The sequence below is a fragment of the Geotrypetes seraphini genome, chromosome 4, assembly GCF_902459505.1.
Source record: "Geotrypetes seraphini chromosome 4, aGeoSer1.1, whole genome shotgun sequence".
NCBI lineage: Eukaryota > Metazoa > Chordata > Amphibia > Gymnophiona > Dermophiidae > Geotrypetes > Geotrypetes seraphini.
Window position 1 is genome coordinate 131,092,528 of NC_047087.1, and position 25,660 is coordinate 131,118,187.

A 25,660-nucleotide genomic window follows, 5' to 3' on the forward strand; every position below is an offset into this window, starting at 1 on the left:
AGAAGAATGGTCTGGCAATGAAATGAAGTGCAGAGTGATGTATTTTGGGAGCAGAAATCCGAGGGAGATGTATGTGCTGAGAGGCCAATATGCATGAATGGGGAGAGTTACTTTGGGGTGATAGTGTTTGAAGATCTGAAGGCGACAAAGCAGTGTGACAAGGTGGTGGCTGTAGACAGGAGGCTGTTAGACTGTAGAGACAGAGGCATAACTAATAGAAGAAAGGAGGTGTTGATGCCCCTGTACAGGTTGTTGGCGAGGCCTCACTTGGAGTATTGTGTTCAATTTTGGAAGCTATATCTGACCAAGGATATAAAAAGACTTGAAGTGGTCCAGAGAAAAGCAACGAAAATGATAGGAGGTGTGTGCCAAAAGAAGTACAAGAAGAGACTAGAAGATCTCAACATATACTGTATACTCTGGAGGAGAGAAGTGACAGGGGTGATATGATACAGACATTTAAATATTTGAAAGGTATTTATATAGGACCAAATCTTTTCCAAAGAACGGAAATTGGTAAAACTAGAGGACATACATTGAGGTTGAGGGGTGTTAGACTTAAGAGTAAAGTTTGGAAATTATTTTTCATGGAGAGAGTGGTGCATGCCTGGAATGCCCTCCTGAGGAATGTGGTGGAGAGGAGAACTGTGATGGAATTCAAAAACGTGTGGGATGAACACAGAGAATCGCTAATTAGAATATGAATAAGCAAACTTTCACAGTCTGAATCCAGCAAAGGAGATGGTTTGGATAGGCTGGAGTGAGCTTCATTGGTAACTCCAGTAGTTGGAACCTAAGGACAGTACCGGGTAGACATTGAAGGTCTTTGGCCCAGAAATAAGAAAGAAAAAAGGCATTTTTATTTAACCATGAAATTGTAATACATGTGATTACAGGGCAGACTGGATGGACCATTCAGGTCTCTGCCATCATTTACTATGTTACTTGGGACACTATTTAAAAATGATATTATGCACTGGCTGCCCATTCAAAAATGCTGTGCTTTCAAGGCCCTGGTCCTCGCTTTCAAAACCTTCCATGAAACAATTCCATACTACATGAAAACTAAATTACAAATCTACTTCCCAAAGCAACCACCGAGGTCCCAAGGAGAAACACGACTGACCATACCTCCTGGCTGCTCCCTCAAATCTGAAACAGCCTGCAAACGCTCCTACTCACATTTCATACCCAGACTTTGGCACACCATCCCCTCATCTGTTAGATCACTAGATGGACTCTGGAACTTCAAGAAAGCTATGAAAACCTTCCTATTTACAAACTCAGCTGCTTAAAGTCATTCACCCAGAAATACCACTCAGTCAACGCACCTAATCTCACCAGATGCTACTTAGTGCATATGTTTTATTGTCATGTCTATATTGTAATTTATGTAAATTATGTCATCTCTGTCCTGTATCGATTATTATGGATGTACTTTGTAACCCGTTCTGGGCTCCTTTGGGAGGACAGGCTAAAAAATTGAATAAATAAATAAATATAACTTATTGTGCAAAAATAAAAAATATAAATATGCACTTTCCCAGATTCTATATATGGCACCTAGATTTATGCGCTAAAATGTGGGTGTATGCCCAAGATGTGTGTGCAACTTAATTGGGTAACAAGCCCTTAACTATCAATCATTGGATATTGCTAACCAATTATTGATGTTAATTGGCACACACATCTGGCTATGTGCTATTCTATAAGGCTCTGTGCCCAACTCTACAAGCACATATCCATGGGCTTGAAAGGGGCATTCTGAAAAGTTGAGCACGTATTTATAGAATACTACCTCAGCATGCCTAACATAGGTGCCAGCATTTACACCTGGTTTCAGCAGGTATAAGTCCGGTGCCTAAAATTAGCTGTGAGAATTGGCACTAAGAGAAATTTTGTAAATGGCACTAATGCTTTATAGAATTATGCTTAGTGCCAAATTTTGAGTGCCATTTCTAGAATGCCCCCTAGTATGACTACCCTGCCATTCCAAGTATAGCACCACAAATCACTCATTTATCCAGTACTCTGCTTTGGGGTATGACTGTACTCATCTAAATGAAATTAGGTGTTGTGTTAATTAAAACTTTTGGGTTTTAATTTTTGTTTGCTTTTGTAATAATAAATGCATGCTTCTCTGTTAATTTTTTCCTATCAGGAGCATAGCAAAGGGGAACAGGGGGGTGGAGCACCTTGAATGTTGACTTGACGGGAATGCAGGCACCTTTCCTCCTCCCCTGGCATGGGGGCAGGGGGAGAGTCTCTTAAATGTATTCCATCCCTCCAAACCTCTTTTAGTTGTTGCTGGCAGCGAGCAGTGTCTCCCCCAGCCGTTTGTGTTGACCTCAGCCTTCCTTCTGACGTCACTTCTTGTTCATGGGACCAGGAAAGATAGGCTCAGCCAGTGACTGCTGGTGACAACTAGAAAAGGTGGGGAGAGGAGACTGCATATAAGAGATACCCCCACCACCATTAGGGGGTGCCAGGCATCACCACCCCTCGCTATGTCACTGCCTATCATCATTTTGTATTTTATTTTAACTCTTTCATCCATGCTCCCTGAGCTGATTAACTAAGAGAAAGAGAATGGCAGTGCTTTAAGTTACAGATCCTCCTACTCTAAAATCTGAGCTCCTATTTGTTGTTTGAACTACATAGAGTATCCAATTACCATGACGTTCAACTCATGAGCCATTTCTTGGATGCCAGAGGAAGTGAATGTGGTTCAGGTGCAATCTCTGAATTTAATTTTTTTCTCAGGTAGTTACTTCAGAAGAGAGAAAAATAAACTGGAAAAAATGCATTGGGGGAATTCATATCTAAATTGTGTCCTGCAGCAAATTGATCCATAATTATTCTCATATACTTTAACAAGTAGTGAAGCCCAATTAATCAAAAAATGAATACTGCAATAATGAATCCCACACTAGAAAGGTAATGTTTGTGTGGCACTATTCCTCTCTGTGTATATTCCTTTCTCTGGTTTTCTCTAACAGGTAATAATTGAAGATCTAAGAAAAATACAAGAAGCAGAAGCAGAAAATATGATTAATAACCAGTTTAAAATGGAACAGCATATATACGCCCAGGACAAGATTTACTGGAGAGATTTCCTAACATTGCAAAAGCAAAATGCTATCACAAGTAATAAAACAGTTAATGAACTTACACTTGGAGTAGTTACTCCAACCTTGCCACAGTTTACGGAGATAACACGTCATGTAAAGGCTTACTGCTCGGTGAGTTGCCATACTTTAAAGAACAGATCCTTCAATTTGATTTTAGTAGAGTTCTTCTCTTAACTGCTACTATACTAGACATATGCAGCGTTATACATCAATACATAGTCCCTGCTCAAAAGAGCTTACAATCTAGTCAAGATGGACAAATTGGACAAGAAGGTGCATGAATACACTGTGCTCAGGTGGAGGAATTACAGAGGGAATGATAAAATATTGGTGCGCAGTGGCGTATCAAGGGGGGGGATCCACCCCGGATGCAGCCTTAGGGGGTGCACAGCTGGCCAGGTCACTTTGCCTTGGCGATCTACCGGTCAATCAGCCTTCCTCTCCCCGACGTCAATTCTGCCGTCGGAGAGGAAGTTCGGGCCAGCCAATCGCTGCCTGGCTGGGTCGGAACTTCCTCTCCAATGGCAGAATTAATGTCGGGGAGAGGAATGCTGGTCGGCTTGATGCAGGGAAGCAGGTAGAGCTTGGGGCGGCGGCGACTTTGGGGCCTGTTACTCGATGGCGGCAGCGGCTTGGGAGCCTGTTCCACGATGGTGGCAGCAGTGGCATGGTGGAGGGCAGGGAGAAAGAAGGGAAACAGAAAAAAAGAAAGGGGGCATGAAAAGAGAAAAAAAGAAAGGGAGGCAGGGAGAAAGAAAGGGCAGGGAGAGAGGAAGAAAAAGTTGGGGGAGGGAATGAGGTCTGGAGGAGAGGAAGCATACAGACTGAAAGAAGGGAAGAAAGATTGGATGCACAGTCAGAAGAAGAAAGTGCAACCAGAGACTCATGAAATCACCAGACAAGATAGGAAAAATGATTTTATTTTAAATTTACTGATCAAAATGTGTCTGAATTTATATCTACTGTCTATATTTTGCACTAAGGCCCCCCTTTTACTAAACCACAATAGCAGTTTTTAGCGCAGGGAGCCTATGAGCGTCGAGAGCAGCCCTGGGCATTCAGCGCAGCTCCCTGCGCTAAAAACTGCTAGGAATTCTATTTTTGTATGTTGCTATGAGGTGACAGTGCATGGAGTCATCTGCCTTGACCTCTTTGAAAAAAACCCAGAATAGGAATGATAATTAACATTTTCACAGCGTACAGTGTGCTTTGTATTTTTTTAAAATTTTATTTTTGGTAGATCATTTTGACTTGGTCATTTTAAAAGTAGCTCACAAGCCCAAAAAGTGTGGGCACCCCTGAGCTAGAGCATTGAAGCTGCGTATGGCTGCCGTAAAGGTCATCTCTGATGCAACCGGAAGTTCCATCAGAGACGACCTTTACGGCAGCCATATGCAACTGCAACGCTCTGGCTGCTGTAAGAAAGCAGTTTAGACATTGCCAGCCACAGGGCAGGGAGGTTTGTTGGACAAGGCCTGTTGTCTGGGGGTGAGGGTATTGAGAAAGTGGGGAGAAAGTGCCATGAAGATAAGGGGTAGGGAGGGAGAAAGGGAGGAAAAGACACTGAAAGGACATGTGGAAGACAGAGTAGGGAGAAGACGCTACAGGGAAATGGGGAAGAGAGAATGGGGAGAAGACGCTGAAGGGAAATTTGGAAGAGAGAGTGGGGAGAAGACGCTGAAGGGAAATGGGGAAGAGAGAGTGGGGAGAAGACGCTGAAGGGAAATGGGGAAGAGAGAGTGGGGAGAAGACGCTGAAGGGAAATGGGGAAGAGAGAGAGTGGAGAAGACGCTGGCAGGAAAGAAGACAGAGATGCCACACTATGGGGGGAGCGGAGGGAAGAAGATGGGTGCCAGACCAATTTGGAAGGGGGGAGAAAGGGAGAGACACAGTAACAGAGCAAATGGAAGATGCAGAGAGAAGAGAGACAGTGGATGGAAGGAATTGAATGAGAAGATGAGGAAAGCAGAAACCAGACAACAAAGGTAGAAAAAAAATTCTATTTCTTTTTTTTTGTTTGTTTCAGGATAAAGTAGTATATTAGTTGTGTTGATAAAAATTTATAAACAAAGCACTCCCAGCTGAACATCTCTTTCTCCAGTTCATCAGGCAGAACTTTGATTTATAAGGAAGGAATAAGCTAAATATTGCAGTGCTGTGGCTTGTATGGATGCTGCGGGATCGTGACAGGGTGGTGGATGGGATGGTGGTGAAGGGAATGGCGGTGATGAGGCGGTGAAGGGGACAGTGCAGTGACGGGGACAGATTTTTTCCCCTGTGTCATTCTCTAGTGCTTACGTCAAAAGCTTCCCTCTAACTCAGCTTCCTGTTTCCCCTTTTGACTGAGCACCGCGTTGACGATCTGAAATTCTGTTGATGCCAAGGGTAGAAGGAGGCCCATTGCCGATCTTAAGTGTCATCACAGGGGGGTGTTGCAGATCTTGTTGCCAAAATCGGAAAGGTGAGGAAGGGAGAAAGATGGGCCTGTGGTGGATGGAGAGATTGAGAGAAGGGGGCAAATGAGGCAAGTGGGGAGAAGGGGCAGATGATGGAAGTGGAGAGAAGGGGGAGAGAGAAGAGACAGATGATGGAAGTGGGAAGAAGTGGAGAGAAGGGGGAGGGAGAAGAGGGCAGATGATGGAAGTGAGGAAAGAGAAGAGGGTTGATGATGGAAGTGGGGGGAAGAGAGAGAAGGAGCAGATGATGGAAGTGGAGAGAAGGGGAGATGATGGAAGTGGAAAGAAGGGGGAGAGAGAAGAGGACAGATGATGGAATTGGGGAGAGAGGAGGGCAGATGATGGAAGTGGGGAGAAGGGATAGCAAATGCTGAATGGAAGTGGAGAAAGAGAACACATACTGAATGGAAGGAGGGATAAAGAAAAAGGACATATGCTGGATGGGGGAAGAAGATAGAGTTAGTGAGATAGTGGAGGGGGGAAGGAAAGGGGTGGCATGCTGTGGGTAGACATAGTGAAAAGAGGGAAACTGAGGACTGCTTAGTAAGAAAGAATTCAATTTAGACAGAGGCAGAAAATAAAGAAGGAAAGGGAAGAGAGAGGAAAGAGAGAGATGCCAGAGAAAGGGGAAGGAGACAGAGATATCAGATCTGAGCGGAGGAAATGAGAAAAGAGAGATGGCTAAAAACCACAGGGGGAAGGGAAAGAGAGATGAAAGGAGAAAGATGCCAGACCATGAGGGAGCAGAGGGAAGATGATGGATGCCAGACCAAAGGGGGGGGCCCTGAGGAGAGATGGCAGGGGGAGACAGACAGATTCTGGAAGGGGCATAGAAGGAGAGAAGATGCCATATAGGGGCAGAGAGATGGCGGACAGTGGATGGAAGGACGAGAGTAACAAGAAGATGAGGAAAGCAGAAACCAGAGTAGACAAAGGTAGAACAAAAATTTTCTATTTATTTATTGCTTTAGGAGACATGTGTCACTGTTTCTGTGGTGTTGCATTGTATGCAGAGTCCAACTTCTTGCTGGTTCAATTTAACCTTTGTCTATGTATTTCTATTTTATCCCCCCTTTTACAAAACTGTGGAGCGTTTTTTAGCGCCAGCCGTGGTGGTAGCAGCTCTGATGCTCAGAATTCTATGAGTGTCAGAGCTGTTACCACTGTGGCTAAAATCCACACTACAGTTTTGTAAAATGGGAAGGGGTTAGTTTGTGATGACATATTCCATACTAGGCAAAGGTGTTTTTTGTGTTGTGTGTGTTCGAAAGACATGGTTTTCTGTTAGGATTGATCTGGCTTGTTTAGTTTTACAATGGGTGTATTGATGTTGTACTGCTCACTGCAGTATGTAAGATGCTGCCTTTTCCTAGGTACTCATGTGTGATGTGTGGCTTGTTACTAAAAATCATGTTTTTCGTACAGATGGAGGGGTGCCAAAAATTGATGGGCCCCGGGTGTCACATATGCTAGGTACGCCACTGTTGGTGCGTAGCAGGTAGAGAAATTACAGAGGGAAGGATAAGACAGATATTGGTGCTTAACAAGTAGATTGGAGTTTGGAATTTAAAAAAGCTTCAAAGGAGGCTTTGAGTCTGGATTTGAATACCAGAGACAGAGCTTGACGGTCCGAGACAGGTAGTTTGTTTCAGTCATGTGGTGCAGCAAAGTAGAAGGGAGAGAGTCTGGAGTTGGCTGTAGAGGAGAAGGGTACAGTAAGACAGACTTACTTGATGAGCAGGGTGCCCGAGGGAGAGTGTGGGGAGAGAGGAGAGAGATACCAAGGAGCTGTGGAGTGAATACGCTTGTAGGTCAGTAAGAGGAGTTTGAACTGTAAGCAAAAATGGATAGGGAGTCCATGAAGTGGCTTGAGAAGGGAAACATGGGCATAGTGACATTGGCAGAATATGAAGTGTGCAGCAGAGTTCTGAACAGATTGAAGGGGAAAGAGATGGTTTTGTGGAAGGCATATATGCAGGGCCGGCTCAAGAGATTTTGGAGCTCTGGAGTCTGACAATGCCCTGTCCCCAGCTAGTTCCCTCCTCTAATGCTGCTAATTGGTCCTGTAGTGTCAGAGGAGGGGAGGAAGGAAGTGCTGCACTTTTCTCTGCTGACATTGGCCCTTTCACTTCGCTGCAGCTGGCCTCTGAAGCCAGGCAGCAGCATTAGGGTAGCTTAACTTATGGGTCAGTGACATCACGGCCCTGTGTGTTTGGTGTCCTTTAGTGGCACAAAAACAACAACGAAGGAGACCAGATGATGCTCAATCCTTTTATTATAAAACTGACTCGACACGATCGTGTTTCGGCCCAAGAGGGCATGCCCCAGAGTCCAAAATAATAGCTGGCAGCGAATACAGCGGTTTTCACTGTATTCGCTGCCAGCCATTATTTTGGACTCCTGAGGCAGGCCCTCTTGGGCCGAAACACGATCGCGCCGATTCAGTTTTATAACAAAAGGATTGAGCACCATCTGGTATCCTTCGTTGTTGTGCCCCTCACTGTCGTGCAGGCAATTTCTCCTGTTTATCTTCTGGCGTCCTTTAGTGCCAGTGTCCTGGGCCAGAACCTTACCTGGTCTATAGGTTAAGGGGCCCGGCATATGTACATTCCATACACTTAGGGTTTATGATTTTAGGCTTTACCCTATAAACATCAATAAAGTCTGAAGCAGAAAAATTAAAATAGCAATTTTTAGAAAACCTCCTCTAGTACTTTCTATCTCTCATCTGGTTAGTCTTGTATCCACTCATTTTTTATGCCATTGTTGTGCTGAGACCTCCAAAATGATACAAATGTATTTGATTCCACTGTAAAAAGTACCTGTGGTGTGAAAACACCAATAAAAACTGATTTTTTGTACCATGTAAGAACCCTTAATTAGCTGTAAAATATGCATCTAAATTTTCACCAGACAATATTTAGCTCATAGCAGGCAGCAGTTTGTAATATATTGGCCATTGAGGGCTGAATTAGACCCAGATACTTAATGCCAGCCCATATAAAATCTGGGACCACTCTAGCAGTATTCGTATAGTGCAGTGGTGGTCTGTAAGGATATTCAGAGGGACCATCTGGTCATGTGGTAGACTTGGTGATCTTCAAATAACACCCCTATCATGGACAGATCATTTTCTAATAAAAGTTTCTAAAAAGACTGCCTAAAACAGACAAGTCTGATCAAAATTTGGAACGAAGTTCAAGACACGAGAAATCTGACTACTGAGAGTTTTCTAGACGCCTTGTCCTACCCCTATATGGATGCAAATATGACTACAGTATCAGAACAGGTTGGCATCTGAAATATACCCTTGACAATGGCTTTATAAAAAATGACCCCGCTAAAGAAGATCCAGTGCTTTATGCATAACAGTCCATGTGATTTTTCTCATAGGCACCAACATTTCAAAACACTTTAGAACTGCCTCCCGTTATACCTGCACACAGAAAAATCTCTTAAATCATTTAAATCACACTTGAAAGCCTATTATTTCAAACTGGCGTTTGACCCTAGTTCTTAGCACTTAGTTCTTCCTTAACAGTTTAGTTCTTCCTTTGCTTTCCTCTTTTCACATTTTTAACCTACCCTATTGTTCTTACCCTATTTGTTCTTACTTCTTGATATTGTAAACCTTTCCTGCACTTGGTTGTCATTCTGTGTCTAGTATTGTTAATTGTACAGCATACATTTCCCTCTTGTGTTTATTGTACCAAATTTAATTATTTCCCATTGATTTTTTTTCTATTGTTTTCCGCTTTGATTTGACTTTTTTGTTAAAAATGGTGGTATATCAAATAAAATAACTGTATTAGGAGATCCTAACACAATACAAATTACCTTCCCTTATGGACACAATGAAGGGACTTGCTCAGCACCCAGTGGCACCCACAGAGCTGGCTCCTGTGGTTTTCCCCAGAACTATGAGTCCTTAAGCATCAAGGACAAATGTCAGAAAATGGTGAAATAGAGGAAGACAGGCTCAACAGTAAGAAACACATGGCAATGTACTGCCCAGGCTTTACCAGCAGCCAGAAACAATATTTCTCTCAAATTAAATCAATATTTCTCTCAGCACATTAAACAAGCTGCAAATTCACCTATGCAGCTCTTCAGAATAGAAAAGAATCTACTGCAAACCTCACAACAGAACCAACCTTCCCAGTCACAATTAATCAGCAATGATTTTTGCCACTTACTTGACCAACAAAATTAAAGATCTCTATCAGGACCTACAGACAGTTCCACTGAGCCTCCCACCAGCTAATGAGTACTGTGTTTCCCCGAAAAATAAGCTCTACCCCAAAAATAAGCCTTGGCAAGATTTTTTAAAGATGCTCCTAATATAAGCCCTACCCCAAAAATAAGCCCTAATTAAGATCGACCCCCGAAGACACCCCAGCACTTCTCAACTCCATCCCTGACACTTGTGCAAATCATCTCTCCCTTCCTCTCCTCCATCCCAATTCTTCCTCTTTCTTTTCTCTGCCCCCCATGTGCAGCATCTTTCCTCGCCCCTCACCCATCCCCTTGTGCAGTAGCTCCAAGGTCTCCAAAAGCAGCGGCAGCGCTCTGAACAGGCTGCTTCATGTCCTTCCCTCCCAGGGCTGGGCCTTCCCTCTGCAGCGTCTTTCTATCCCATCCCTCTGTGCAGTGGAACCCCACTGACCCTCCTGCTGTGAGCCTGACATACCTCCACTCTGAAGCCTCCAAATCAGCAGCGGCGGCAGCACTTTGAACAGGCTGCTTTGGGGCCTTCCTTCTCCCGCGTCACTGATGGCCTCGGAGCTGCTGCACAAGGGGATGGGTGAAAGGCGAGGAAAGATGCTGCACATGGGCTAGAGAGAAAGGAAAGAAGAAGAATTAGGGTAGAGGAGAGGAAGAAAGAGACGATTGCTGTACATGGAAAAAAATAAGATATTCCCCAAAAATAAGCCCTAGTTTTTTGGAGCACAAATTAATATAAGACCCTGTCTTATTTTCTGGGAAACACAGTAGAACACTCCCCTCCTCTATCCCATGTTCAGCCATCTGGGTTTAAACATAGAAACATAGAAAGATGACGGCAGATAAGGGCCATAGCCCATCAAGTCTGCCCACACTATTTACCCACCCTCTTAAGTCTACTGACCCCCTAAAGAATAATTGTAATTATACTGTCACTCTACTGACCCGCTCATTCAGTCCTAGTGACCCTATCCCTTGGCATGACCTCGTAGGGATCCCACATAGGTATCCCATTTATTCTTGAAGTCTGAGATGCTGCGTGCCTCGACCACCTGCACTGGAAGCTCGTTCCAATGCTCAATCACTCTCTCCGTGAAGAAGTATTTCCTGGTGTCTCCACGAAACTTCCCTCCCCTGAGCTTGAGCGGATGTCCTCTTGTGGTCGAGGGTCCCCTGAGAAGAAAGATATCATCTTCCACCTCTACCCGTCCCGTGATGTACTTAAACGTCTCAATCATGTCTCCCCTCTCCCTACGCTCCTCGAGAGTGTAGAGCTGCAATTTGCTCAGTCTTTCTTCGTACGGGAGACCCTTTAGCCCCGAGACCATCCTGGTGGCCATCCGCTGAACCGATTCAACTCTGAGCACATCCTTACGGTAATGTGGCCTCCAGAGTTGAATCGGTTCAGCGGATGGCCACCAGGATGGTCTCGGGGCTAAAGGGTCTCCCGTACGAAGAAAGACTGAGCAAATTGCAGCTCTACACTCTCGAGGAGCGTAGGGAGAGGGGAGACATGATTGAGACATTTAAGTACATCACGGGACGGGTAGAGGTGGAAGATGATATCTTTCTTCTCAGGGGACCCTCGACCACAAGAGGGCCAGGTTTTGGCCAGGTACTAGTGACCTGGATTGGCCACTATGAGAACGGGCTACTGGGTTTGATGGACCATTGGTCTGACCAGTAAGGCTATGCTTATGTTCTTATCAATCAGGTCATAGTGGAGGGTCTAAAAAAAATGTGTAAGGCCTATGGCCCAACATCCAGCCTTCTTGACTCCTACCCAGCAAAGATAGTACAGCTAGTAAGCAATGATCCCATTGAGGGATCCATTAAAATTAACTCCTACATTTCCAGTGCTTACCTTTCATGCATGTCATAATTCTGCAAATGGCACCATTATGTGACTGACACGTGACTGGCAATGCTTTTGTAGGTGGCCACTGATAACAGCAGAATTGCATTTGCAGAATCTGACCCTAACTGTTAAGTGCTGCTATTAAGATCTTAAAATGTGGTCTAAAAGAAATTGGCAAACAATGCTGCTCCTACAAAAGAGATGGCACATGATTGTGAGGTTTTGCTTTACAGAGCAACTTAATTGTAGCATTCTGAACTGCAGACGTTTTCACTGATAATTTGGACAACCAATCAATAGAATATTACAGTAGTCAATTCAACTTATCACCAATGAAAGTCCATTTTGTCCTGTTTACATAGCTCAACTACCCTTTCTCCTTCAACTGCCTATGAAGATGTTTCACTGTATTGTATGAACAGTGATAGCATCATATCTATGGTATGTGAATGTTCTTTGTACTTATTACGATGTTTCATTTATACTGTGCCGATACGAATATCACACCTACTGTGTGTTGTATGGATGTTCTTCCATACTGCCTATTATGGCATCATTTGTATTCTGCTGTCACAACATATTTCTGTTGTTTGATTGTTTTACAATTCTGTTAAATGTTTATATTTCTATCAGTATATTAAGTTAGTCCTATTAATAGGAGTCAATTTGTCATCTCCAAGTTCTCATTGATCGTATTTATGCTTATATGTAGTAATTATACTGTTATAGTAGTATATAAGTGGTGCCTCTTAATTAAATCCGTTGCCAAAAAAGTGAAATCTATATAGACAAGGCAAACTGTAAACTTCCAACACATTTAATATCTATAAATATTTTTAAAAAAATTTTTGTGTTTAAGTCTTCAGTATTTGCCTACCACCAGCCTAATAATTTATGGCTGAGGTATTTGTTGGTAAGTTCATCCTGGGACTTATTTTTCTTTCTTTGGTTGTGACATATTTACAAAAAAATTTTCATTTCATTTCATTTATTCCAATTTAATAAAGTGCATTATAGTGCAGTCTAAGAATAGTACTTAGCTCCAAAAGCTAAGTACTATTCTTAGACTGCACTATAATGCACTTTATTAAATTGGAATAAATGAAATGAAAAATTTTTAGTAAATATGTCAACCAAAGAAAGAAAAATGTCCGAGGATGAACTTGCCAACAACTGTCTGCAGCAGTTACTGGCTAGCAGGTGTCATTATCCAGATAAGCACTTTTGAAAATTGACTTTTTAAATAATAGGAGCTAATCATAGAAACAAAAAAATTAAGGCAGATAAGACCATTAGCCTATCCAGTCTGCCCATATATGACATCAACTCTCCCTAGCTAATCATATACTATAGTTCCATATCAAAAAGAATTTGCTGATTTTGGTTTTGCCCCATCTGTGGTGATGTAATATTGATTTCCCTAAGAAAGGAAAAAGCATTCAATGAAAAAGCATCAAATAATTAAATGCAGCCTTCCTACTCCAAGTGAATTTTCCAGCTAGAATCTTCTTAGGTGTTATGTCGTTTGGTGTCAAAGAGTGACCTAGTTGCTAGAACAGTAGTCTGAGACCCAGAGAGTCAGAGTTTAAATCCCTTCCTTGCCTTACCCCCTCTTCTACGAAACTACGCTAGCAGTTTCTAGCGCAGAGAGCCACGCTGCTCCCCACGCCTCATAGGAACTCTATCCCCCCGTTTAACTAAGGTGCGCTATGCATTTTAGCGTGCATTTAGCGCACATTAAATATACACACACGCTAACTGCTAAAGTGTTCATAGACTATCTATTCAATTTTTCTATACCGTTCTACCAGGAGAGTTCAGAACGGTTTACATGAGTTTATTCAGGTACTCAAGCATTTTTCCCTGTCTGTCCTGGTGGGCTCACAATCTATCTAATGTACCTGGGGAAATGGGGGGATTAAGTGACTTGCCCAGGGTCACAAGGAGCAGCGTGGGTTTGAACCCACAACCCCAGGGTGCTGAGGCTGTAGCTTTAACCACTGTGCCACACTCTCCCCCTAACATGCACGCATTAGTGTTTAGCGCATGGTTAGTGCATGCTAACATTTAGCACATGCACCTCTGTAAAAGGATTCCTATGAGCGTCGAGAGCGGCGTGGGTCATTCAGCGCAGCTCCCCACGCTAGAAACTGCTAGGAATTCTATGAGCATCGGAGCTTTTACTGCCACAGTCGGAAATAAAAAAAGCCTAATGCGGCTTTATAAAAAGGGGGAGGGAGGGGTAAATGTGCACAGCACCAGAGTCCCCTCCTTCCCTGCTCTCCACTAGTTGCCCGATATCTGCCTCAGTCTCTGATATTTGCTTCAGAGACAGCTGCAGCGATTCATTGTCACTGCCTGTGCTGGCCCAGCAACTTTCTTCAGCCATGTTCTGCCCTCATTGACATTACTTCCTGTATTCTACTAGCAGAACACAGCTGAGGGAAGCCTGCTGGGCTGGCACAGGCAGCAGAAATGAATCACTGTGGCTGCCTCTGAGGTACCCTGGAGAAGTGGTTCAAAGACAGGGGGAGTTGACAGTTTACTGGTAGGGGATTGGAGAGAGGGGGAGAGATTGCATGCCCTACTGGAACCTAGTAGCTACATCTGAACTTGTAACTCACCTTGAACTCAGATTTGGGAAAACAAGCAATAAATCTATCTCTCTTATTACTTTCAGGGTGCATTTCTCCGTCTGTCCAGTCAGATCCCTATGATAATATACTACTATGCACTTCACATGTATGGTGATATGGTGGAAAGGAAAATGCTTCAGATTCTGCAAGATGCTAATGAATTTGAGAAACTTCTAGAGCAGCAGCCTGACCTTGTAAATCAGAGGAAGAGAGTGAAGCATCGGATTCAGGAACTCAGACAAGCTCGTGAGCGTGTGATGAATTGCCTAGGTTAAGCCAGTTCTATGATATATTATTATCATATTATATTAGGGATTTCTATTCCGCCATTACCTTGCAGTTAAAGGCGGGTTACAAAAGAATTATCCAAGATGTATTACAACAAGAACTTATTAAAAAAAAAAAAATTGGTCATTTTCAAAAAGAGTAAGAAATGGGTAAGGTTATTTCTTTGGGGTAGTTGGCTTTAGTGAGAGGTGGAATTTGAGACTTTCGGTATTATTTCTTTTTTCAGAGTTTTCTTGAAGTGTATGGTCTTTATTTCTTTTCTAAAAGTCTTGTAGTCGAGGGATGCCGTCAGTAGATTGGCGATTTGGTTGTCTAGTTTGGCTGCTTGAGTGGCCAGGAGGCCATCATATAGTTTTTTCCATTTGACCTCCTTAATTGACGGGTATGAGAATGGGGTGTGAGTTTTCCTATGTCTGGTTGCGGTGTTGTAGATGAGGCGGTTATTCAGGTAGTTTGGATTGTCTCCATATAAAGTCTTAAATAGTAGGCAGTAGAATTTAGATTGTATTCTTGCTAGGATCGGAAGCCAGTGCGATTGGAGATATGCTTCTGTAATGTGATCATGTTTCTTTAATGAGTTGATGAGTCTTAGTGCTGTGTTTTGGATAGTTTGTAGTTGTTTTGTTATGGTTGTAGGGCATGGGAGTAGTCAAGTAGGCCTAGTATTAAGGACTGAACTATGAGCTGGAATTGAGTTTTCTTGAAGAATTTCCGAAATTGTCTTAAGTTTCTCATGACTAAGAATGACTTTTGCATTGTTTTATTGATTTGCAGTTGCGTGGTGCAGCATCTGTCAATAGTTATTCCTAGCAGTTTTAGGGTGGTTTGTATGGGGTAGTTGATTGCGTTGATTTCAATGTTGGTTATGGTTGGTATTTTGTTGTTTTCTAGGAGGATGAATTTCATTGTATTTCAGTTCAATTTCAGTTTGTGATCTTTCATCAAGGTTGCTATTGATTTTAGTGTTTGGTATATTGTGTTCGTCATGGAGAGTTCAGGTTGATCGAAGGGTATGAGAATGGTAATGTCATCGGCATAGCTGTAGGAGGTTATGCCTTGTTTGTCCAGGTGAGAGCTGAGGGAGGCTATATAGAGATTGAAGAGAGTCAGGGATAGAGGGGATTCTTGGGGAACTCCGCAGGGGTTTGACCAAGGTTCAGATTTTTGTTTGTCTGATTTTACTCTATAGGTTCTTGATTTAAGGAATCCTTCAAACCATGTGTATCCTTTATCTATGATACCTATTGTATCCAGGATTTGTAGTAGAATGTTATGGTCCACCAAGTCGAATGCAGCGGTAAGGTCGAGTTGTATGAGCATCATTTTTTTTCCTGTGCTGAGATGTTGTCTGGCTGTGTCCAAGAGAGATCCTAGTAGTGTTTCCGTGCTGAAGTTGTTTCTGAAGCCGGATTGTGTGGGATGGAGTATGTTATGGTTTTCTAGGTAATTGGAGAGGAATTTGGCAACTAGTCCTTCTATTATTTTGACATAGAATGGAATAGAGGCAATGGGTCTGTAGTTGGCTCTTTGGTCTGTAGTTGGCGCTAAAAAACACTCCACAGTTTTGTAAAAGGGGGATAAAATAGAAATACATAGACAAAGGTTAAATTGAACCAGCAAGAAGCTGGACTCTGCATACAATGCAACACCACAGAAACAGTGACACATGTCTTTTAAAGCAACAAATAAATAGAAAATTTTTGTCTTCTCTGGTTTCTGCTTTCCTCATCTTCTTGTTACTCTCTTCCTTCCATCCACTGTCTGCTATCTCTCTGCCCCTATATGGCATCTACTCTCCTTCTATGCCCCTTCCAGAAACTGTATGCCTCCCCCTTCCATCTCTCCTTTCAACCCCCATTGGTCTGGCATCTCTCTCCTCTCCTGCCCTCTCCCACACCTCTCTTCTGCAATCCCTTTCTTCCCTTATAATTTATTTTCTGCATCCATCTAGATTACGTTCTTACTACCCTCTCAACAATTTCCTTTTTTACTGTCTACCTACAGCTCGCCACCTCTTTCCCTCACCCCCCTCCAGTATTTCCCTAACTCAATCCTTTTCCCCCAATCATGTGCCCTCCTTTTATTTATCCCCTCCTCCCATTCTCTGCCCTCTTCTCTCTCTCCCTTCTCTCCACTTCCTTCATCTGCCCCTTCTCTCTTACCCCCACTTCCATCATCTGCCCTCTTCTCTCTCCCCACTTTCATCATCTGCCCTTTTCCCCATCATGTGCCCTCCTTTTATTTATCCCCTCCTCCCATCCTCTGCCCTCTTTCTCTCTCCCTTCTCTCCACTTCCATCATCTGCCCCTTCTCTCTTTCCCCCACTTCCATCATCTGCTCTCTTCTCTCTCCCCACTTCCATCTGCCCCTTCTCTCTCTTTCCCCCCACTTCCATCATCTGCCCTCTTCTCTCTCCCCCTTCTCTCCACTTCCATCATCTGCCCCTTCTCTCTCTTTCTCCCACTTCCATCATCTGTCCCCTTCTCTCAATCTCTCCATCCACCACAGGCCCATCTTTTTCCCTCACCTTTCAGATTTTGGCAACAAGATCGGCAAGGCCCCCCCCTCCCGCGATGGCACTGAGTGGCATCGGCGCCCCCTCTGTCCTGCGACAGCACTCAAGTTCGGCCTCCTTTTCCCGGCATCAGCAGAACTTCAGATCAGCAACAGGTGCTCAGTCAAAAGCTTCCCCTGATTGAACTGCCTGGGCGGAAACAGGAAGCTGAGTCAGGGGAAGCTTTTGACTGAGCACCTGTTACTGATCTGAAGTTCTGCTGATGCCGGGAGAAGGAGGCTGAACTTGAGTACTGTCGCGGGGCAGGGGGGGGGGGCGCCGATGCCGCTGAGTGCTGTCGCGGACAGGGGGGGGCGCCGATGCTCAGTGCCGTCGCGGCCCAGGAATTTTCCGGACCTGTCCGGCTGTGCACTCCCCCTAAGGCTGCACCCGGGGCGGACCGCCCCCTGTCTCTCCCTTGGTACCCCACTACTTGTGAAACATCCCTGGGTTTCCCACCTGAGTTTAATTAGTGCACAAATGTGCTAAAAGTGAAAAATAAAGAGAAAAAATGAATGAAAAAAAAATCACTAAAAAGCAGTGAATTGGTTCAACTGTCCCTATCCCCCATCCGAGGGTCAAGTAGCATCCAAAATCAACCGGACTGGCTCTAACACGGACAAAATCAAAAAGAACAAAAATACTTAGCTTCTCCGAAGAGATCCAGAGGGCAAAATGACCAGCTTGCAGTAAACCCATCCTACGGGCTCTGTTTCGAGGGGAAAATCCCCTCTTCCTCAGGAATTAGCTGTCAAATCCAACTGTGCTCTCAGATGCCAGCCAAAGAATGGATTCACTGCTTTTTAGTGAATTTTTCATTCATTTATTCTCTTTATTTTTCACTTTTCAGCTGGTTCTTTAGGGACTTGTTCCTACTGCAAGCTCCGAGACTGAGGGTTTCTCACTCATATTAATTATTAGTTGTAGGTTGGTTGGTTTTGGCTTGGCTGCCTCTACCCTTCATCCTCTTTTTGGGGCAGGAGAGACTTTTTTGTTTTTGTTTATTTGTAGTTTTCCCCATTTGGGGTTCTTGTATTGTCCACTGCTTTTTAAGCAGAAATTTTCTCTATGGTATATTTTTACTGGGGAGAACCTCACGTACGATAAAACACTTATAGGATTCTGAAAGTTACAGGTGCTTGATAATAAATTCAAATACAGTGTACTGTTACATATTTAATTTATAGCAGTCTAAAACATTAAAAGAAGGGTCTACTTTATTAAAGGTATGTCAATTATTTTGTGCCTGTGAGATTAACATGCTACAGATTTGGCCTATGGAATCCCTCATTGTTTGGGGGGATCACTGCAGCTGACTTCTTTTCTGACTTAAGTTTCTGGAAATTAAGATTTTTTTAAAAAAATATACAGCTGCTTTCTATGCATGCCTTCTGTGTTTCTATTTGAACAAAACAAAACTCTGTGTTGGCTTAAAATAATCCATTAAAACCAATCCATAAAACTCAAGTCTCTCCTTGCTTCCTAAAATTAGATTGCATGTTTATTTATTTTTTATTTATTTAAATTTATTTTGTCTTACTACAAGCCTCAAAGAATCTAGCAAAGTTGTTTAAAACATATAAAAACCATAAATATAATCCTCTTCTACCCACTAATGAATCTGACTTTTATATCCCAATATTGGCAACCTATACCTCAAACTAGGGAGCAACAACTTCTATATTTCTACCAGTGTCTTATTGCACAATTCTAGACCAAAACAGAAAATCCTTTGACCTCCACCATCACCTGACATATGTATCTTACTGAGGAAACTTAATGTATGCCCACTTGTTATTTCAGCACTTGACACCATTCGCAAGGAGCTGTACCATGGTGTTTCTTACTTCATGGTGTTCTTGGATGTTTCCGCTGCCTTCAATACCAATAACCATCAAATTTTGCTAGATAGGCTTTATGCCTTGGGAATCTTTGGCACTGTTTTAGAGTGGTTTAGATCCTTTTGGGGAAATAGATCTTTTTGTGTTGAAGTGGAAGATAATTGATCTGATTGGGCCTCTTTGTCTTGTGAAGTGCCTCGGGGATCTGCTTTGTCAGCAACGTTGTTTAACATTTACCTGCTCCCACTGTGTCAAGTGTTGCATCAGCTGGGTGTTTGTTATTTTTATCCAGATGACATTCAGTTTCTCATTCCAGTTAAGGAATTGCAAGCTGAGTCTTTATCGTATCTAAATGATTGCTTTTGTATCATCCAGGATTGGATGCTTCAACATCAATTAAAGTTGAATGTTGCTAAAACTGAAGTGTTATATATTGGCCATGGAAAAAATTTGTTGTGCTGTCCTTCTGAGGTCAAGCTTGCGGATGTAGCTTGGCCAGTCCATCAACAATGTAGGTATCTTTGGGTGGTATTTGACTCTTCCTTATCCTTTAAGCCTCAAATCAAGGCTTTGATCTCAAGTGTGTTTTTCAGGTTGCATCTGCTAAGGAGATTACGTGATTATCTCTCATATGAAAACTTTAGAACGGTCATTACGATAATGTTAGCTCCAATGCTAGATTACTGCAATGCTATTTAGGCATGTTGTGGTCGTTGAAGTTGGCTCAGAATGCGGCGGCTCGCTTTATTGTTCATGCTTCGAAATTCGATCACATTACACTGATACTCCAAGATCTCCATTGGCTGCTGATTGGCTTGCGGATTGAATTTAAAGTTTTGTGCCTAATGTTTAAGGTGTTGCAGTATAATCGTCCTCAGCGTATGCGTTACTTGTTGCGGTGGCATTGTCCGGTATGAAAGTTACGCTCATCGGATAGCTCTTGCCTGGAATTTCCATCATTGCAGGTCGTCAAACTCTCTGGGAGTTGAAAGTCTATGTTTTCTGACCAGGTTCCACTGGCTTGGAATGCATTACTGCAGATATTACGTCAATCTTCTACTTTCTGGCAATTCAGGAAAGGATTGAAAACTGTGCTGTTTGAGCACTTTTGTGGTGTGAGTTTAGTGAAAACTTGAGGGGAAAATCAGATATTGTATAGAGAAAAGGGAAAATTTGGAAAATAATTTGTTGTTGTTGTTGTTTTAGGGGTCGGTTAGAGTTTTGAGTTTATTATATGTTTAATAATGTGTTTTAGATTTGTTGTATGTTTTCTATATGCATTATTTGTTGATATTATGTATGTTGCTCCTTCCTGTACCTCACCTAGATCTGTGGATGGACAGGTTATAAATATTTATAAATAAATTTCTTAGATAGGTAACCAGCCCACAACTGTGCATGGCCAAAATCTAACAGTTTGAACTGCATCTGCGCATCCATGGATGTATCTGCGCATCCATGGATAGCCAATTTAAATAAATGTAACTCCTGTTTTCCCTGGTAAGCATCAGGGGGTTACTTGAAGTATATTTAATAGTTTGTTGTCTGGAAAGCATACAGATTCTGCTTGCGTCGCTCTATGGTTATGGTACAGCCTCACCTCAAATACAGTTATTACTATTATTACTGTGCAATTCTGGTCGCCATATCTCAAAACAGATATAGCAGAATTAGAAAAAGTGCAGAGAAGGGTGACATAAATGACAAAAGGTTTGGGATGACTTCCCTTTGAGGAAAGGCTAAAGTGGCTAGGGTTCTTCAGCTTGGAAAAAAGATGGCTCAGAGATGATATGATAGAGGTCTATAAAATACTGAGTGGAGTGGAAAAGGTAGATGTGAATCGCTTGTTTACTCTTTCCAAAAATACCAGGACTAGGGGGCATGTGATGAAGTTACTAAGTAGTAGATTTAAAACAGACCAGATAAAATATTTCTTCACACATGTAGTAAAACTCTTAAATTCCTTGCCGGAAAATGTGATGGAATCAGCTTAGCGGGCTGTGTGCAGAATTTATTAAATCGCATGTGAAGGTATTTGAACTTGTTTGGCAGTATTTGATTTTATCTGGTTTGCTGGACAGGTGTTTGAGTTGGTGGTATTTATTGGTGCCAGTATGATGAATTCTTATTTTTACTTTTAAAACTGCATGTGTGATTTTGGTATCTCCAATCCTTTTATTGAACGTCATCCAGAGGTCTTCAGTCCCTGTTGCCTAGCCTTTGTGTTGATTCTACACTGCAATTTTATTTCATCTTGCCTTTGCGTTGTGGTAGAATCAACACAAAGGCTAGGCAAAATAAAATTGCAGAGACAAGCAAAAGTCACAGTGGTTTGAACCAATTCAAAAGCAAGGCATAGGCAAGTTAGAACAAAATTGGAAAAGACCGCCAAAATCACCAAATTCTCGACACTTTGATGTGTCTGCCCGAAAACATTTAATGAAAGCAAACTATAAACTGACCAACAATCAGCACATGACACAACTAATACAGTAAGTGTATTCAGGTAAAGCCCAGGCGTGTTGGGGTGGGGGCAGGAATGGGTGATTCTGAGAGGCAGGAGACCAGGTATGACACTGGGCCTGTGGCTTATTTGTCATGGGGCATGAGCGGTGGCCCCCTGGGGTACCCACAAACTGTTGGCATGAAAACAAGCACCCCCAATACACCCACAGGCATGATTCCTGCAGGCAGGGGAAAAAAAGACAGGCAAAGGATCAGCGGTGGCGGCAAGTCCTTGGCAGATGACTTGCTGGCACAAGGGCTCTCCTAGGGATGGGGCAAGCTGCTGGAGAGATGGAGCCAAGTAGGGCTGGCGATCTACCTCTGACCCCTCCGATCTACAGGTAGATTGCGATCTACCTGTTGGACATTCCTGGTCTAAGTGATAGTAGTAGTAGGAGACATACCTTTTTGGAGAGAAACTATGAGAGCAGTGGTGTAGTAAGAGGGGGGGGAGGGGGGCGGTCCGCTCCAGGCACCATCTTAGTGGGGGTGCTGGCACCCATCTTCCTCTGTCGCCTTGCTCCCCCCACCGTACCTCAAGATGTTCGATGGCATGAGCAGCAACTTCAACCTGCTGTTCGTGTCAGTGTCGGCTCTCCCTGATATCGTTTCCATGTCCCAACCCTAGGAAGTGACATCAGAGGGTGAGCCAACAGCAAGTTCATGATGCTGCTCGTGCTGGGAAAATTAGAAGTACTGGGGAAGGGAAGGGGATGAGGGGAAGGAGACGAGGGTGAGGGAGGGGCACCTCTCACCCTCTCTAAGCCACTGTATGGGACTATAAATACCAAACCCAAGGAAGGGATTTGTCTTTGGTTTTTTTGCTCCCTTGGTCATTGCACCAGGATCAGGTTCACTTTATATGATATATTCCAATATAATGAAAAACTAAGTAAGATGAAGCTTACTAACACAGCCAGTGCACAAGGGAGAGGATGAGTGAGGGAAACTAGTGACTTAGTAACAAGTCTGGTACTAACTTGATTTGAGAACCAGTGACACAATAATCCACTCACGCAATGTTCTCCTTTCATTCAATAAATCAATCCAGGCCAGAATTAAACTAAACTAAAACTTAGCTTTGTATTCTGGATCTTCAACCAAAAGGAGCTCGACTCGGTTAACAATTAAAAAATACAAAAGAAGAAAAGAGAAAACAGAGTAGAGAAAAATGTTAGTGTGGGTGGTTTCCAAAATGTTTAGCGAACAAAATAGTTTTTAACATTTTACGAAAAAATTGAAAAGGACCGGAGCCCCTTAAGATAAGATAAAGTTCTGAACCAAAAGGTTTACTTAAATTTGGATTCTTCAGGCATATACTGTACATGTGACCAGGGCAGGATTAATTCTTCGAGGGCCCCTAGGCACCCAAGTACACTGGGCCCCCCTGGCCCTGCCCCGCCCACACCCCACCATGCCCCGCCCCATTTATCTTTTTTCTTATCTACTTCTTTATTTCCACCTGTATTTCTTTCTTTTTTAAAAATTCAAAACAAAGATTAGCACACCAGTGCACAGTTTTTCTTCTATGCTACCCCCAAAACATCTCTGAACAAATTCCCCTTCCTTCCCTTCCCACCTACTTACCCAAGGCATTAACTTTGAACCCTTTCAATACGTATATAAAAGTGTTCAAATATGTTATAAAGCAGTAATACTATCCGAAATATAAGTCTATATTAATAACCAGGTTTACAACGCCTCTCAACTGCCTCACTCTACGTCAACCAACTGTAACCCATATGTATAAACAACCAAATCTGTAACTCCTCTAGTACGTTCCACTCCATGTATTTTAATTTGTAACGAAACAACAAGGCAAGCAGTCCACCAAAGAATCCAACATGAAAAAAAAAAAAGATTGGCAGAAAATAAGGAGATTCAAATCAGGTTAATTCAAGGTGCTCCCAAGAACCATGCCTGATGCATTTCGCCAAACAAGGCTAGTCAACGCTAACAGAAAACCATACACACGGAACACAGATACACCCTCACCTAATATGGAGGGAACCCTATCTTCATGCGAAGCAGTGTCGGACCAGCAGCACTCTAAACAGGCTGCTTGGTTTTGTCCATCGGGAATTTCACTCTACCACATTACTGAGTAAAATCCCAAACGGACAAGGCCAAGCAGCTTGTTTAGAGTGCTGCTGGCCCGACGCTGCTTCGCATGAAGGTAGGGCTCATTCGTGGTCAGTGGGTAGGGAAGGATGGAGGGTCAGTGGGGGTTTGGCTGCGCAGTGGGGGCTCGGAGGGTGCTCAAGGGTTCTGCTGCACAAGGGATGGGAGAGAGGGAAGGATAGAAGCTGGGCAAGGCTGCACAAGGGATGGGAGGGAGGGGAGGAAAGATACTGCACATGTGGGGGAGAGAAAAGAAAGAAGAAGAATTGGGGTGAAGGAGAGGAAGGGAGAGATACCCCGAAAATAAGACCTAGTGACTTTTTTGGGCCCCAAGTAAATAGAAGAAGCTGTCTTATTTTCGGGGCAACATGGTAGGTAAAACACATTAAATAGAAAACATACATATCAATATAACTAATAAAAGCAGGGGGGCAAAAACAAACCAGAGCCACATACAACCAGGGAAATGCTGTTAAAATTGTTTTGTTGTTATTCAAGCTAGTTTTTCTAATTTTTTACATAAGGATAATCAAACTATAAATCAACCAAAACTGTTCAGAAAGGAAATACTTGATAGAAATAATCAAGTTACCTCAAGTGCAGGCAGCCAGGAGGACGAGGCAGACCCAAGTCGCGACAGCAGTCGGGAGTGTGCAAGTGACCACGAGCGACGAAGGCAGAGAAAGGCGAGAGCACAGCGTCTTAAAGCATGGCGGCCGCATGACTTGAGGCATGTGAATCAGCTGATGCAGTGGCAGTAGACGGTGTAGTCATGGCGCCCGCGAGACTTGAGGGCAGTGTCGTCCGGGAGGTTCGTTTTCAGAAGGGTCCGACATGGCAGCATTTCTCACAAGCTTCCGGCGGCTGCTTCGAAGTTTTCTCTCTGCCGCAACTTTCTGTTTCCGACAGGGCAGATCGCTGCAGAGAGGGAAAGCTTTGGGGCAGCCGCCGGCAGCTTGTGAGAACGGCTGCCATGTTGGGCCCTTCTGAAAAGGAAAATTTAGCTTTTTAATAGAGCACTTCAGACCGTGAGGCCCCCCTAGATCTGTGGGGCCCAGGGCAGCTGCCCTGTTTGCTCCCTATAATGCCGGCCCTGGGGCTCCCCTGACAATGTCAGGCCCTAGGCACGTGCCTCGTAGGCCTATTGGTTAATCCGGCCCTGTGACAATGTTTAATAGAAATTATATACAGGCAGAGGTAGAATAAAATACATATTTTGACACTTACAGGTGTCAAGTAGGTTTCCTTATAAACCATTTCTTGGTAGAAGTTCCTGGTAAAGTCCTTTTATAGTTTCATATTATGAATTTGTGACATTTCTGGCTCTAGAACCCAATCTGTCACCTCTAAATCCAAGACAACAGTGCTATCCTAAAGCAGAAAGTCTCCCACACATAGAGGAGTTGAATCTACAGAAGTCAGAGTTGTCTATCATGAGCAGAAGCCAAGATACTTCCCTGCCACTAAAGGGAAAGAAAGTGCCTCAAATAATCAGAGAGGGAGCACTAAAACCTATTCCTTACTCTGAAAGATTTGGGTGGGGCACACACAAACTTAAAGCTAGCTCAAACATACAGGAGAGGGCAGCCCAGGAGGAACTTCTTTGGAAGGCTTTCCAAGCCAAGCAAGAGCAGAAAGAAGAAACCATGAAGTGGGAAGAGGCAGAGCTGCCAACTGCAGCAGAACCTGACTGCATGGAGGAAGCCATGGAGGTTTTTGCCCCAGAAATATATGTGTTGGTATGGTGTAGGATTGGGCTTGGGAGGGCATCAATGGGAACGCTACTACCTTGGAACATAAGGATGTTACTGGCCAGACTTTATAGTAAATATCCTGCAAACGGGATGGTTGGATAGGCTGGAGTGAGCTTGGATAGCAACTTCAGCATTTGGAATCTAAGACAATACCAGGTGGACTTTACAGTCTAAAACCCAGAAATATCAAAGAGACAAGTTAATTTAATCATGTTATTTTTTAATGGGTATAACTAATGGGCAGACTGAATGGACCATTCAGGTCTTTATCTGCCGTCATTTACTATATTAC

General features: G+C 43.3%; 1 protein-coding gene across 1 annotated transcript in view; it reads left to right on the plus strand.

The window, feature by feature from the left end:
- MX1 (MX dynamin like GTPase 1) overlaps positions 1-25,660 on the plus strand; it is a 109,352-nt gene that overhangs the window by 78,043 nt on the left and 5,649 nt on the right. Inside the window, exons 12-13 of the mRNA XM_033942024.1 lie at positions 3,000-3,242; positions 14,350-14,551. Coding sequence (XP_033797915.1) covers positions 3,000-3,242; positions 14,350-14,551 — 445 coding nt within the window. The remainder of the gene's footprint in view (positions 1-2,999; positions 3,243-14,349; positions 14,552-25,660) is intronic.